Raw genomic sequence first — 16,700 nt, forward strand, 5'->3', positions numbered from 1 at the left:
CCAGATAGGTTGAGAGCTAGCGAACCGAATTTACACAGGCGCCGCTTAGTCTCCCGGTCCCTCCGACCTAGCGAACGTAATATACACCCTAGAACGCTAGTCTAGACAAGACACCGGTGTCCGGCTAGGGCTATTTACACCAGGACCCCGCCTGACTAACAAAATCAAACGGTCTGACTAAAGAGCATTCAAACGAGCGGTGCGCCTTCGCTCCTTCCCTCCGACAGAGGGGGCAGATACACAGATTTAAACCCCTTTGGGCCTACCGCACAATCGGTATACCCCTAGTGGGTTCTGCCGTCTAAAACAGCAGTTGTCTTACCTCCTCGTTCCTGAACCTGAGTTCACACTCATCGACGGGGACACCCCAGCACTTCTTACGTAGAGGCCGATGATCTCCTGGACAACGGACCAGTGGCGCCGAGACGAAGGGAGGTCCACGCAGAAGTTCAGGGGTGCAGCCGTAGAGAACGTGGGCAAAGATAGACCGTCTCACGCCTCTGCCTCTCAGCTACCGTTGAACGATGAGCTTCCCGGCCAATGCACCAAATGATACCGGAGAAACTGACGGAAGCGAAGCACAGAGAGATGGACACAGGTTTCTTCAGGAAGGAAGAGATTCTTTATTGGATCACCGATCGGGACTCAGAGGGACTAGCGTCACCAAAATACAACAAGTTCTGAGCCCCGGACAATAGTGCAGGCTCCTTATATAGGCACATAACTCCTCCCATATTAAGCTCCACCCGCACATTCTCTTAACCAATCAACACAAATAAGAATTAACTTCCTGTTTGACCGCATGGCTTGTCCAGCACAATGGAGGAGGGGAATACCATATCCTGTATTCTTGCACATGCTCCGTACACTACTGATCATATCTTGCCTCGTGCAACCAACTGATCGATACGTCAGCATATGCACGTACACATGCCACGTGGTAATCTCTGCCTACTAAATTTATTTTTACCGAGATTCCACCACACCGGGAGACTGAGGTCCGAGAGAACAACACTAGGGCGGAGAGGAAGCGGAGCAAACAGCACTCACACAACCCCCTACAGACCTGAACAGGTTATTTTCAACCATATGACGGGATACACCCCCCCCTCATATGCCGGGACTCCTGATTATTAATGATGACCGCCACGGATACGTCCACAGAACTAACCACAGCAACCCGGGGCTCAGCACCACGACCTATAAGACTGCGCACCTCTGACATTAATTTAACACTGTTACCCTCACTCCACTAGAGATAGGTACAGGGGATGTCCAGAAGGGTGCCCAAATTTTATAGGTGTCGTCGCCGCAGTCTGCTAAAGAGTGTATCCTAACTCTATATGAGCGGCTTACAAACGACACCTGTAGCCACACTAAGACCCCACACAGGATCAGCACACACACCAAAAGGGCTACACCATAGGCACTATAAAGGTCTATAAGACTCTATCAGGGTCACCAAGAGGACGAACCTCAGCCCTTTATTTTCTTATTCTTTATTCCAGTTATATACTCGGTCCTGTGCTCTCATACAAGTGGCCAGTAAGCTTTAACCCCTACAGGGGGGACCAGCGCGAACCGCCATACGGTCCACTTTGGGTCCATCTAAGCTGCCAGCATGTTGACCCTGACACCCTGCGCTGCGCATCCTAAATCCGGCTTACCAGCTGGCAAGACATGTTACCTGTGTAAACCCTGAGCCCTCACGAGTCGAAAGTAGGGTATGCGGTAATATACACCTTAAGCCCACTAGTGCCACTAACCGAGAAGCCAACCCGATATTCTCGAACCCACACGGAGTGCCAAAGAGCTACAGTGCACTGCACACCATGAGTCCGCATAGGCGCCGGTGTGTTCTACAGATTTGGGTTATAACAGTTCCCTCCCTGTGAGTACCAGAGAAACTAGCGAGTTCAACCAAGAAAAACCCATGTTTATTATTAATTATTGTGATGTTTAATTTGTATTCCTTTGTATTCCTTTTATCTACCTGTAATGGATGATTGTAAGATACCATCAAAACCAGTGGAACTGTTCCCACCACAAAAATAAAGAATTTAAAAAAAAAAAAGAGGGCACACTCTTCACAACTAAAGCATTTAAGCAAGATTAAGTGCTTTGGGGTCTGGAGTGTCCCTTTAATCACCACCTCCTTGATGATTATAATAGGCAGAGGATATAAAAAGACAAATCTATGGTCCTAGTGAGTGACGTTTAAACGTACAGTAGTAGGAAAGTAGAGGAAATTAGTTTAGTCGGTCAGATTTTATGGGATGCTACATGCCGTTTACCCCCACACAGCGAAACAGAACAGACTGTGAGGCCTCACAGATGCCTCTTAAATATGGAGCAGGGAGACCAGTAGAGGATTATCCCAATATACACTTGAACATTCCCTTTGCCTTTTCATTTTTGAGATGATGGGGTAAAATGTATGTGAGGCAAGTGCTGCTTTATAAAGTCTACATGTAATGTAACTTTAATCCTCTTGTCTTCATGTGAAAAATGTACAGTAATGATAAAACGCGGTTGTATTTTAAGTTAGTTTCTTGTGTATCCCCTTTGGATTCTTCTCTGTTTGCAATGGCTCCAGTCCATAAACTGTCCAGAACATCTTTATTTTCTTTTTATTGTGATTCAGTATCAGCAGTATTGCCCAAACCATGTGAAATTTCCTTAGGAAGCCTGTCCTCCCCGTGCATAACTGCAGTAAGCATTTTTTGGGTATAATTTAGCATAGCTACTCATCTGTATATATATATATGCAGATCTACTCCAATACACAGGGCTATCCTAGATAATCTCGTTGTGAAGTGGACGGACCTGCCAAATTCTAGGTTTTAGAGTCTAGAGTACTCAATTAAAGCCTATAATGTGGATTACAGATTCCATTTTTATTTATGAATCAGCAAGATCTATGGGTTTGCCATTACAGCTAGGTCTGCATCCAGGGTAGGACTAGCCATTTGGGAGGGGGGAGACGTGCCTTTGCCACCCACCTCCTGGTCCATTATTATAGAGAGGATTGGTGGCTGCTGCCTCACAGTAACAATTATTTTGGAACACTATTCTTTTATTATTGTATTCTAGTTCGTGCAGGGTTAGTATAAAACTTTCAGCCATACATTAACAAAAGGGGGTGGAGTTTGCTAATTTGGTGTAAAACTTTGCTATTTATTTGCAGTTGACCCCTAAGTCAAATGTAGCCAGACATCCCTGCAACCCGATCTGATGCTGTTGAGTAGCACAGGGGCAATATGGCTATGCAGTGGGCAGCAAGTTCCGCTCTCCTTCTACCAGTCACTGCGATAACTGGTAGTAGAACACCAACTAATAACAAAGTGCCTCCCACTGCAGCTGGATGCCAGGGAATTCATTCTACCTCTCTGCAACAGCGCTGGAGGTGAGCAGAGGTTAAATGAATAAATGTCCCTATTCAGTTATGTTTTTTCTCATTCGTGAAACCTGATTTTGTTTCATGTAGAGCTTAGCTGGAGTGAGAAGCTATAAGGTGGATTAAGGCTAAGGAGAAATTAAAGGGACACTATAGTCACCAAAACAACTTTAGCTTAATGAATCCGTTTTGGTGGATAGATCATGTCCCTGCAGCCTCACTGCTCAATCCTCTGCCCTTTAGGAGTTAAATCCCTTTGTTTATGAACCCTAGTCACAACTCCCTGCATGTGACTTGCACAGCCTTCCATAAACACTTCTTGTAAAGAGTCATCTAAAGTTATGTTTAATTTAGATTTCCTTATCCCCTGCTATGGTAATAGTGACTATAATGTTCCTTTAATTAAAGGGTTATTCCATGCATCGTGACCTTTTCAGTTGTTTAAAGTGGTCAGGGCGCTTGGTCTGTATGGGTAGACAATTGCCATGTCTGTATTGCCATTTTTTTTTTTTTTTAGAATAATGTTCAACATCTCTAAAGGCTGTCTTCTAGATGCTTTCTATTAAACAACCAAGTGTAACTCTGTTGTATGATATTCAACATCCATGAGAACGTTGAGCTCATAGCAAATCACTAAATTCAATGTTTTCCTATGAGAAGCATTTGATTGGATACGCTTGGCACTCGCTGCACAATGTTCCCATTGCTGCTCTATGAGGCAGAGTAGACTGCAACCACAAGAGTTTCAACTCTGGGGGGGAGTAAAAACATTTATTTTTTAATTTATTTTTTTAATTGCACTAAGGGGTGCTCAAATCAAAATTCAGACTAGAGCACTATAGCATTGTGGAATACAGGTTTGTATTGCTATTGCTATGATGTTCCTTTAAGCAAGTTCAGTACCTAAATCTGCACTGTGAATTTCGGAGTTCCGAAAAACCACAACACATTTCCTCAAGTGAATGCACAAAACCGTTTGTAATGATGCAATGACACTTAAACAAAGCTTTCTTATACGTTTACTCTGCAATGGCTTGTTCCTGTGTCTGCATTGATCTCAATCAGGACTATGACTGATCATTGAAAATAGAGAAGACAACTGGGAACATTATGGGATTATATTAATTTAACAAGAATTTGCAGCAAATAGTTTTCGTCTTTATGCGTCTGAGAATTAAAAAGAAAAATATAGCAGCTCTTCTGGATTGCATTAACTACATTACTGGCTGCAACAGCCTGACTATAAAATAAAGTCTACCTTGAAGAAAAATGACTTTTCTAGCCAACTAATATTTTTTGTTTATTCTTACTTATTTGTGTTTAATCTGTTCCCATGAGCCGCTGTGCCACTCAGACTCAAACGTCCTCTGTCACTTTTGGGTGAATGTTGCTACATTTGAAATATAGAATTATGCTTCAACCTGTGATTTGGTTGGGTATATCTTATACGCTGGCAGATGATGCTTTAGCTAAAAATGTCTTGATCACTCCTAGAGCTGAATGCACCAACCTTTCATAAAAGGAGTTGGGTAAAGCTGCTTCCACCACCTGTGATTGCGTAACCCTGTACATTTTATATCGACCACAAGCTTTCTTCACCCCTTCACCCTTTACTTAAGGAAGTGGTGTAATATTGTGATTGTAATCTGTGAGCGAGAGAGAAACCAAAGTGGTTTTATTTTTTTTATCCCATATATTTTTCCATGCATAATGTTTGTGTTAGAGTAAAATTGTATTTGAATGAACACCCAAAGCACCATAACCACTTTAGTAATCCTGATGCCAGGAGGACCTACCAGTGTAAGTAGTCCTACCATGTGTGAACAGTTTGGCAACTTACTTGAGGTCCCCTGGGCGTTGGTCACCTCCTCCCAGCTTGGAATCCGCAGTAAAGCTGTTAGTTCATTGGCTGAAAGCGGTCTGCTGACGCCATCAGTTAATGAGCCAGAACTGCACATTAGGATTTAGAGAATAAGGTGATTGCCGCCTGACAGACCCCAGGTAAGTTGTCAAATACTTAACAAATGGTGTGACTACTTACACTGGGATGGTGCCACCAGGCTTTAGTGGTTATGGTGCTTGGAGTGTTCCTTTAAGGTTTTAGGGTATGAGGTGAATGCATGTGTTCTGTACTCCTTCTTACTTTTCCTTCCCTACAATATGATGGAATGTAATGTGTTTAATCAAGTGAATGAATACTTTGTATCAACAGGCAAGTAGGGTACATTGGTTATAACCCTGCTGCTCTCACTGACATTAAGACATTCCTACTTGTGGGGGAATAAATCTTCCTACTGTCTTCCTACTGTTGACGTGCCTGTCCTGGGCCAATTTTAGGACAGTAAGTTGGAAATAACTCCTACAGCAATAACTAATGATTTGTTTAACAGTTATTGTTACAGTGGAGAGAAAATAATTGAGGCAACATTAGGCTCCCTAACTAACATTGGAAGGCATCTGTAAGTGGCAATCGTCCTATAACCAAGGGCCATACCAGTTATGGATTTGTTCAGCAATGACCTGCTTCCTTTTATTATATGGTCCTGTCATGTCCTTATAGCTTGTAATGAGCATTGCGAGAATTGCACAGTCTTAAATCCTGGTTACATGTGTTGTTAGTTTTATTTTGGCACCTGCTCATTCACATATTGTTTGCACAAGCTGCACAACACATAGTCTAATTTTATATCTGTACATGCTTGGGGTATATAAACCATTTTTGGCCGGTCTTAGCGACAATATAGGGATATGGGATGTTTTTGACTATACATTGTACAAAGTATTTGGCCTGGAGAGGAGTACAAAACAAAATGTGTGGATTTTTTTTTTGTTTTGTCTACAGTCAATTGTAACTTCTCATGGTCATCAAATATACTCCTCTTGGTCCGGCAGCTTGGATAACACCAGTTACTCTAGCACCTTTGAAAAATAACCCAGTGGGCCAGTTCAGGCCTGGGTAACATTGACAGATCATTGGCTCATGCACAAACCCATACAGTGTTGTACTAGTAAAGTCCCTGTACAAACTGCCTGCTGCCTCACTCATCTAGTGTGGTGCCAACGGACGTCCCAAAAGACCTCCTCCTATTTTAGTACATAGAAGAAATGGTGCAAGACTATAGCTCTAAATCCATGTATGCTAGTGCCTTTCCCCTTTGAAGCCCTCCCTTGGGTTTCATCTGGTTTCATGTGACTTTATCCAATTGTGATTTTGTATTGTAGTTTCTTATTGGTCCATATAAAACTAGTTTGATGCCAACATACACAGACATTGAAGAATGTTTTGCTGTGTTTAAAAGCAATTTTCATTGCTACATGGTATTAGTAGATGTAACTAACTGGCTTCTGGGATTTGTCAAACCTTAGCTGTTTGACAGGAGTATAATAAGAGGTCTCCATCTGTCTAGGGCTCACCTGTAATATGCTTTGGTATAGTAGTTATTTAATACCTGTACTAATTGTCCTTGTGGCTGAGTGACGGGCAACAGAGGGTTGTAGTCAATGGAGTATATTCGAAGCATGGGCTTGTCACCAGTGGGGTACCTTAGGGATTTGTACTTGGACCCATTCTCTTTAATGTTTTTATTAGTGATATTGCACAAGGCCTTGATGTGAATTGTAATTGTATTTTTGCTGATGATACCAATATATGTTAGAGGGTTTATGTTCCAGGAGGGATAAGCCAAATGGCAAATGATTTAGGTAAACTACAAAAATGGTTAGAGTTGTGGCAATATGGATAAAAAAAACCAAGGGCAGAGTACAGAATATTTGATAGAGTCCTAACCTCAACATCTGAGGAAAAGGATTTAGGGGTGATTATTTCTCATGACTTAAAGGTAGGCAGACAATGTAATAGAGCAGTGGGAAATGCTAGCAGAATGCTTGGTTGTATAGGGAGAGGTATTGGCAGTAAGAGGGAAGTGCTCCAGAAGGATATTGATACTTTAGAGAGAGTTCAGAGAAGGGCTACTAAACTGGTTCATGGATTGCAGGATAAAACTTATAAGGAAAGAATAAAGGATCTTAACATGTATAGCTTGGAGGAAAGACGAGATGGGGGGAGGGTGGGAGGAGGGTGTATGATAGAAACCTTTAAATACATAAATGAAAAAAACACCGTAAAGGAGGAGACTATAGTTAAAAGAAGAAAAACTACCACAACAAGAGGACATAGTCTTACATTAGAGGGGAAAAGGTTTAAAAATAATATCAGGAAGTATTACTTCACTGAGAGGGTAGTGGATGCATGGAATAGCCTTCCAGCTGAAGTGGTAGGGGTTAACACAGTGAAGGAGTTTAAGCATGCGTGGGATAGGCATACGGCTATCCTAACTATAAGATAAGGCAAAGCATTTTGAAAATTGGGTAGACTAGATGGGCCGAATGGTTCTTATCTGCCGTCACATTTTATATTTCTATGTTTCCTTCTCTCATGCCATGGAATTGGGCCTGGGCTGGGAACTTCACGGTGTGGCCCATTATGGTTAGTGGCATTACAGTGTTGTACAATTGGTGAGGAAAAGTCAGTACAATATACACAGACCAATACATTAGGTAAATAAGGCCTGTTCTGTGAGCTGAGATGTAGCAATCCAAGCTGTTTTATACAAAGTTCTTAGTCTGTGAGTTTACATTCTAAAAGCTTAAATGGGCAATTGTGACGAGGTATCAGGAGGAATTTGTAGGTTATGGTTAGAGAGTGTGATATTTAAAGCTGCTAATAAGATGTAAATGAGATGGTTTCAAGCAGCTGGGCTGAAAACGTAGTTGGTTGTCTATAGTGGTCTATTTCCTTGGGCTGGTCTTAGAAAGCTCTCATTTTATGGATTTTATAGATTCCCCCTAAGCTCCTGACTACTACAGCACACTGTTGAGAAGAGAGCTCTTGCGCCACCTTTGTAAGGAGGTTTAGAAGCTGTTTTACTTCTAACCTAGGGCATGCCTTGTGCCTCTCTGCAAATACGAACTGCTGGAAGCTTTATTCGTTGGGCTAAACCTGGCAGTGCTGGGCTTAACTCTGGAGAACCAACGGAAACTTGCAGGCTTTCGACATTAGTAGTGGAGTTTGGAAAGAATGTCCAGTGGGCCCCAGGTAATAAGTTATAATGTTTGAATACTTACAATAGGGTAGGCATCAGAGCAGTCCTGGCACAATCACCACTACAACAAGCTGTAACGGTTATGGTGCTTGGCGTGTTGAAGTTCTTAAAGTCTGATTTACTCCATCCGATAAGGATAAGGTATGCCAACTTTCAATAGGGGAATATCTACTAAATGTTAAGAAATTTTTATTGGGCTGTTCCTTTAAAGTTACTTGTTCAATATTCTTTCTACCCCATGTTTGGGTGTTATCCAAGTAATGTACCAAAATGTAGATTTCAATTGTTTTAAAGCTATTGTTGAAGTTGATACATCTGAAGGAATAAATTTACCTGTTCCTGTTTTATCATCACTTAATCTTCCTTAGTGGTGGTTTTTCGGTCTGTCCGCAGTTGCCCATTGAAATGGATTGCTTGAAAGAAATATCTTCCTCATCCATGTGTTACAGTGTAACCACAAATTGAGAAATGGTAAACTGTAGATAAAGTGTACATTGCATCTGTGTGCAAGAGGAAGCTGTAATTTATGTACAGCTTGGCACTGCGTGATATCTGCTCGAATGTCTTCAAATTGCAGGAAAAAATAAATAGTTTGCAGCAATTATAGCAACATTTACTAAGGTCAGAAGCTCCGACATATTCTGAAGCGTTGTACAATTGACGGGGTAACAAACAAGTAGTTCTGCAAGACAAGTTGGATGCACAGGAACAGAAGGTGATAAGCACCCTGTTAAGAAAGGTTCACATTATAAATCTCATCTTCTAAGGGTATCGATCTCAGACAATCAAATGCTTGCACATGTGCGACAATATGCCATGCTGAGCCAATCAGTCTTTCTCAGACCGTCCGGTTGAAATAGTGGAGGTTACTCCAGTATTTTGCAGGAGAGCCTCCCGACCACCTAATTGAAATTAAGTGTTCTGGGTGTCTATAGAGTGCCTTTAAGCAACTCTGCCTTTTATCGTTGATTGTTTGTCACAGCCCAACTTTCTGTATCAGACAAGCATTTGCACTGATCATTCGTGCAATATAAACCCTTCTTGAATACACGAATAGCCAACAGAAGCAGCCCTCAAATATATATCTGTGCTTACAATTGTCTGCATGTTTGAACATTACTGTGTATTGGGATATACAATCATATCATTGTCAACCTCACTTTTAGTCCCTTTTTTATTTTATATCTTGGAAAACCTTTCCATATCCTCAAGCCCGTACATTTGTATGTGCTCCTTAGTCCAATCAACATAAATCTCATCTTAACCTCTGTTAACGCAGTGTACCATTTTATAGTACTGGCAAAATGAACTGTAGGTTTATTTGTATTTTGTCATACAACGTTTAGCTCTTTTTTACTTAGACTGTACGATTCTGGAATTCGTGGCACTGTATAAATAAATGATTTTTTTCCCTCTCTGTATTATTTAAAGACTCTTTTCCTGTGTAGTACATAGCTCTGATATTTCTCTTCAGCCTCGTCTATTTTAAAGCCATGTTCATTTTCAGTGTACTGTTCACTAACTTTGACATATGTGTAAGTACATATTTCAATTACAACAGACTAGGCTACAATTAACATGCAAGGCATATTTTTCTGTTGTAATTCAAGACAGATGTATACATTTAGAGAAAAGCTTTGACTGTTAATAACTTGGAGGGCCAAACTTTCTCTGTGTTTAAATATAAAAAAAGAGAGGGTATCACTATAAACCTAAATTTGATGATGAATGGATGTGTTGATGACTGGAAAGAGTAACTTGTAGTGATCTGATTTATATCAATTTGAGAGTAAAATAAACTTTGTTTAAAAGGTATTTGAAACATTAAATATCTACAGATATCTTTCCACAAGCACCTTAAAGGAACACTTTAGGGTCAGGATCACAAACATGTATTTCTCACTCAATAGTGTTAAAACCACCATCTTGCCCCCCTAAGTATAGTACAATCTTACTTTTGTTCAAGTCTGCTGCTGCTGGCTCTGCCTTTAATCTTCCAGCTTGGCTGACATCATCAGAAGATGTGTTCTGAGCCAATCATAATGCTTTCACATAGGAAAGCATTGGATTGCTTCAGCTTGTCAAGGAGGCAGATCAGGGGCAGAGGCAGCACAGGTCAAACACAGTCCTGACCAACCAGCATCTCCTCAGAGAGAGTCACTGTATCTCTATGAGGAAAGTTCAGTGTCTCCATGCAGAGGATGGAGATGCTAAATGGCAGTACTGTAAAGTGTGCAGCACTGCCCAGGAAGCACCTCTAGCAGCCAGCTGATGAGTGGCCAGTGGAGGTATCCATGGCTATAATGGAAAAAACAGTGCTTACTGCAAAAAGCCTGAAGGTAATATTATACCCACTAGAACAAATACAATAAGCTGTAGTTGTTCTGGTGACTATAGTGTCCCATTAAAATAAATCCTATGTTCGCAAAACTCGGGAAGCTTTAGTTGTGGATAGACAGACTACCCAACTATATGATACACCCAAGTCATTTGACACCCAATTTGCTACTGACAGTACACTAATATTTTGGCATTTTGTAACATAGACATGTCATAACGTTTCCTGTACTCTCGTTAACAGTTACTTGGACATTCCATTACTTCCCATCTATTTTCTCCTCATGTGGACTCGGCAGATCCTTCCTTCATTTTCGCATTACTCTCTGTTGCCTTCTCTCTTAAACCTCTAATCTTCTCTGACTTCCCTTCTTCCATTCCACCCTCTACTCCCCCCACCCCCCATTCCTCGTAAATGCAACGGAATACATGGAAAGTGGCATCTCCATGGCCAAGACCAAAACTTTAAACATATCTCATCTTGCAATACCACTCCTATTGGTATAGCCTTACTGAGGTCGCAGGGGCTTTTATATATTCCCTCTACCATCTCAATATTCCGCCTAATTTATACTCCTGATACCTAATGTGGGCTTACCCTTTACCACAATGCATATTTGTTGTCTTGTAGTTCTAATTGTACTTCACTGTGTACGTTATGTTTTTTTTGTTTGTTGTTTTTTTATCTGCTTGGTTTTGTGGTTTTTTTTTTTGTTTTTGTTTTCTTCTGGCAGTGATATTCCTCCTCCCTCCCAACACTTGCATGTTCCTTTTTCTTAGTATTGACAACATTTTAAAACAAAGAATCTTGAAAAATAATACTTGCACAATTTTCATTTTTATAGAAAAATTGTGGATATGTGCTTTAGATGTTTACTATCTTCTTGAAATATTTGTCAGGGTTTGAAAAAGCTAGAAGTATGGATTCCATTTTGTCACAAGTAACATAATTTTATAGTTTGATTTAAAAAAATAAAAAATAAAAAAAAAATTGCACAAATAATCTTAAGGCTATTTGCGAATACATGTTTAAAGACATACAGTAAAGGAGATATTGTGGTATGTATAAAACTGTTCAATTATGCAACATGTAATTACTGATTCATAAAAGCACTTCCTGCAGTGTAAGATCAGAGTTAAAAAGAACTGCTGTTAAAGGGACCCTAGATATGTATTGTGATTTTTTTAATTGTGTGTCTGACGCCTGTTCATTGATAGAAGGATGACGATACCCTTCCTATCCTAAAACTTTTATTGCATTTTTATTTTTCAGTAATGCTCATTGGTCTTCTTAGATATGCCTTTGTGATTGAGCGGTACGGCCCATCCTTACTGAACACTGTTGCATTTGCGTTGGGATGGATTTGTGCTGCTGGCCTTTCCATGGTTGGTAGCTTCCAGGTAAGACATTTTATTGATGTTCAGCTTGAAGTATTAGCTAAAACACTGACCATCTGGTCAGAGCAAAGAATAGAAAGGTCATTGGGGTTCAAGGCAGACTTTAAAGGCAGGTATGCTAGTATAGCAGAAACCAGTTCAGTTCATATATATATGTATATATATATATCAAGAAAAATAATCCTGCACTCCAATACCAAATGTATAATTGCCCGGTGCTTGTCCAGCAAAATACAAAAAAGGAAAACAAGATGGCACTCTCAGGACTTGTTCTTTTTTTTTTTTTTTATATTTATCTTATTTACTCAATAAAATTTTCAACAAGTACATAAGAAAAACACTCTTGCTTATCCCATATAACATCATCAATCCAAATGGATCAAAAGTGTAACAATAAGTATAGACATCATATATATATATATATATGTACATAAAAATGACCAATAAATTAATACATAGCATATAGTTGTATAGGAAAGTTCAAATATTTAATTTACATATAAACAATAAAAAAAACAAAAACATATTGACTAAACACAAATACAAGTTTAAATTCAAATTCTGCCCGATTTTGAAGAGAGGGGAGAACATTCCAAAGATATAGTTAGATACTACTAGAATATTTGGAAGTCCAGGGGGACCACATTTTTTCATTTTTCCTGGGAAGCGAGTTAAAAAAATAACTCGTCTCCATTTTATGCTGAAATTCAGTTTGAGACAAAATTTCTATCCAATCAGGAGGTGTAGGGGATTTCCAACATCTAGCGATGTTGATTTTGACTGCAAAGAAAATATGGGTCAAAAGTCTGCTTAGGTTGTTATCCTGTGTAGGAAGGCCGATATTAAATTAAAAACATTTGTGGACTGATTTCATTTATATCGTAACATCTAGATTTTACCAAATCAAACATCTGTAGTTTTAAATTGTTTAGTCTAGAACATTCCCACCAAATATGGTATATGGTACCATCTTCTAATCCACATCTCCAACATATTTTACTATGGGTAGGATCGATCTTATGTAATCTAACTGGGACTAGATACCATCTATAAATTAATTTAAAATGGGTTTCTATTAATGATACGTTATGAATAGATTGTTTTACTAATTGAGTACCTCTAGTCCACTCTATGAAGGGTAAAGTTTTGCCAATATCGATTTCCCATTTAATAAAGGAAGGGATTTGAGAATCCTGGTCCATTAGATCGAATAATCTAGAAAATCTCGCGATGCTCCCTTTTTTTTTTGGCTATTAGCAATTTGGAAGGTTATATAATGTTCTTTACATATTAATTAGACATTAAGAAATTCTTTAATCTTAAATATTTAAAAATATCGCTTATAGGTATGTTGTACTTTGATTGTAATTGGTTGAATGTAGTCAATTTATATCCTTCACATAGGTCTGAAATCTTACTTATCCCTAGTTGGAGCCAGGGTTTAATATCTAAATCTGTCAATATATATCGTAGAACTTCTAGTGGAGTATCGTAGAATATTCTATCTTTCAAGTTTAGTTTCCTCATAAGTATTTTTGAAGTTATAACCATATCATTTAAAATATTATTAGAAAAAAAGATTTTTCTCTAGTGCAACTAAGTTTAATAGGCCTATCCATACAAGAATAGGCAGTTTATGCCTGGGACTATTTTCTTGTTCTATATTAAACCATGGTGAGATATCTTGATCCGTATTCATCCACATTATGAGCTGGGATGCTTTGCAGGCTTCATGGATCCTAGAAACATCCGGGAAAGCTATACCCCCTTTCGGGTAGCTTCTAGGGGGTTTATTGGCCCATATATAGTTGGAAAATAAACTTTGAAACCGGTTAAGCATTTCTATCTTAATTCTAAATGGAATTGCCCTGAATATATATAGTAGTTTCGGTATCAAGAATGCTTTCACCATGTTTATTCTTCCAATCCAAGAGGGTTCTAGTCGTTTCCATTTTATAATTTGATGTTGTAGATTTCTAAATAAGTTGTCGTAATTCGATTGAATTACACTAGTAGTGTCAAGAGAAATCTTTATCCCCAAGTAATCAATCTCATCCTTAGCCCAAACTAAATGGAACTGTTTAGATATTATTTCTTTTTCAGCATCACTTAACATATGAGATAGAATTCGAGTTTGTTTTCATATTAATTTTATAATTAGAAAAGGAACTGTATGTGGCTATATCTCCTAACAGATAAGCAATTGATACCTATGGATTGACTAGAGTGAGGATAATATCATCTGCAAATAGTTATTTTCACCTCTCTATCTCGCATTTCTACTCCTTTCTACTCCTTTTATATTAATGTTTTGCCTAATCAAGGCAGCGAGTGGTTCAATTGACAATATATATAATAAAGGGGCCAAATGACAACCTTGCCTAGTACCATTATTGATTTCGAAGATATCTGAGTCAAAAAAAGGATTACTAATTTTTGCTGAAGCATTCTTATATAGTGTCCTAGTCTTACTCCTAAATTGGCCCACGATGCCGAACCGGCCCATGACAGAGTCAAGGAATCTCCAATTGACCCTGTCAATGGCCTTCTCGGCATCGAGGGCCATAACCACCGAACCCAATCTATTTTCATTTATTCTATGTATTAAGTTGAAAATCCTACGAGTAGTACTTCTTCCCTTTACAAAACCCGACTGGTCCACTCCGATCAAATCATTTATAATATCTTTAAGTCGACTAGACAGTATATTAGAAAAAAAATTTATATCCGTATTAATCAACTAGATCGGTCTATAATTTGTAATTAGAGTAGGGTCCTTGTCGGGCTTTGGAATAGGTATAATTGATGCTATCATCATCTCTTTGGGGAACGGAGAGTCTATAGATACATTTGTAAACATTTCTAACAAAATAGAAGAGATAAGATTAAGGAAAGTTTTTTTTAAAATATTGCCGGAAACCCATCAGGTGCTTTATTAGGTTTTAAGTTGTTTATTGCCTCAGTAATTTCCGTTAATAGAATTGGAGCATTAAGTTTTTCTAGATTTTATATTTTATTTATTTATTTTTTTGATTTGAACAAGTCCTGAGAGTGCTATCTTGTTATATATATATATATATATATATATATATATATATATATATAAACAAAAAAAGCCATAATCTGGCACTTTAGCTTAACCCCTTAAGGACCAAACTTCTGGAATAAAAAGGAATCATGACATGTCAGACATGTCATGTGTCTTTAAGGGGTTAAATCAGATTGTTATTAAATAGACCAAGGTGCTGCACAACGTATCATAGATAAATTGAATGAAGAGAGCACTAACTGGATTTTTCAAAAGGTGTATTAGTGTTAAGGAAAACGATCAACGTTCCGACCCCAGAGGGTATTTATCAAGATATCACATCTTGATAAAGGCCTTCTAGGTCGAAACGTTGATAGTTTTCCTTATCACCAATACACCTTTTGAAAATCCAGTGAGTGCTCTCTTCATTCAATTATATATATATATATATATATATATATATATATATATATATATATATATATATATATATATATCATTTATTTTTATTTTTTTTCGAGTAGGGATTTTGTTCTTTTGGTTTTTTTTATTTAGCGTGCAACTGTTTTTGTTTTGTTTAAACGTCAGTTGTAGGTGTAATCATAAGTCAGGTTTGCATGCTGAAATTCAGGAATGGTGGGAATAAACAGGTTCTTGTAGAGATGCTAACGGCAAATGGCCATTTTTATGTATATATTTTTTTAACCTTTCACGCTATAAACACAATCAAGCATGGTCCTGACGATAACCAGGTACATTTCAGTAATAACCAGTTATTTCCAGTGGCTTTGAAGGTCTAGTTCTGGACTCTTATATTTCAGTTTTGAGAAGTATAGCATAAGTTTAACACATGAATTGACAGAAAATAGGAATTGGATCAGCGCTGAGTGATCTGATAGGAAGGTGAACAAATGGAAAGCTGCAACCTATGGGTATGAGGTTCCCTCTAATAACCTCAAAGGAAAAATGGCAAAAACAAAATAATAGGTCGCGCTAGGTACAAATAGATGAGTAGTAACAATGTAAAATAAATAAATAAAAATATAAAAATATAAAATAGAACAGGATCAGAAAGAATCGGAATAAAATTGTTAATATTGATATATATATCCACTTACATACACTTTAACAGTAAGTCATGGAACAGTTATAATGAATAGTCCCAATATTTAATAGTCTGCTTGTATATTCCAATGAATAAGTCGAAGGCTTGATATACAAGAATTTCCAATGAAGAGAATGGATCTTCTAATTCATCGGGTGTCTTGACTCCGTGGTGTACATGGAAAGATAAAGCAAAGAAACTCCAATAGTGCAAACTGAGGACCAATAAGAGCAGGATGAATATAGGAGAGGTATATTACTCACCTATTATTGAGCATAAACCAGCTCAAGTATAATAAGCATTCAGTGGCGTCTGCCCCCCACTGGCGGGATA

General features: G+C 38.5%; 1 protein-coding gene across 1 annotated transcript in view; it reads left to right on the top strand.

Annotated features, from left to right (window-relative positions):
• LOC134575588 (transmembrane protein 150A-like) overlaps positions 1-16,700 on the top strand; it is a 175,582-nt gene that overhangs the window by 133,015 nt on the left and 25,867 nt on the right. Inside the window, exon 5 of the mRNA XM_063434907.1 lies at positions 12,110-12,237. Coding sequence (XP_063290977.1) covers positions 12,110-12,237 — 128 coding nt within the window. The remainder of the gene's footprint in view (positions 1-12,109; positions 12,238-16,700) is intronic.

Source organism: Pelobates fuscus, chromosome 10 (genome assembly GCF_036172605.1).
Source record: "Pelobates fuscus isolate aPelFus1 chromosome 10, aPelFus1.pri, whole genome shotgun sequence".
NCBI classification, from domain to species: domain Eukaryota; kingdom Metazoa; phylum Chordata; class Amphibia; order Anura; family Pelobatidae; genus Pelobates; species Pelobates fuscus.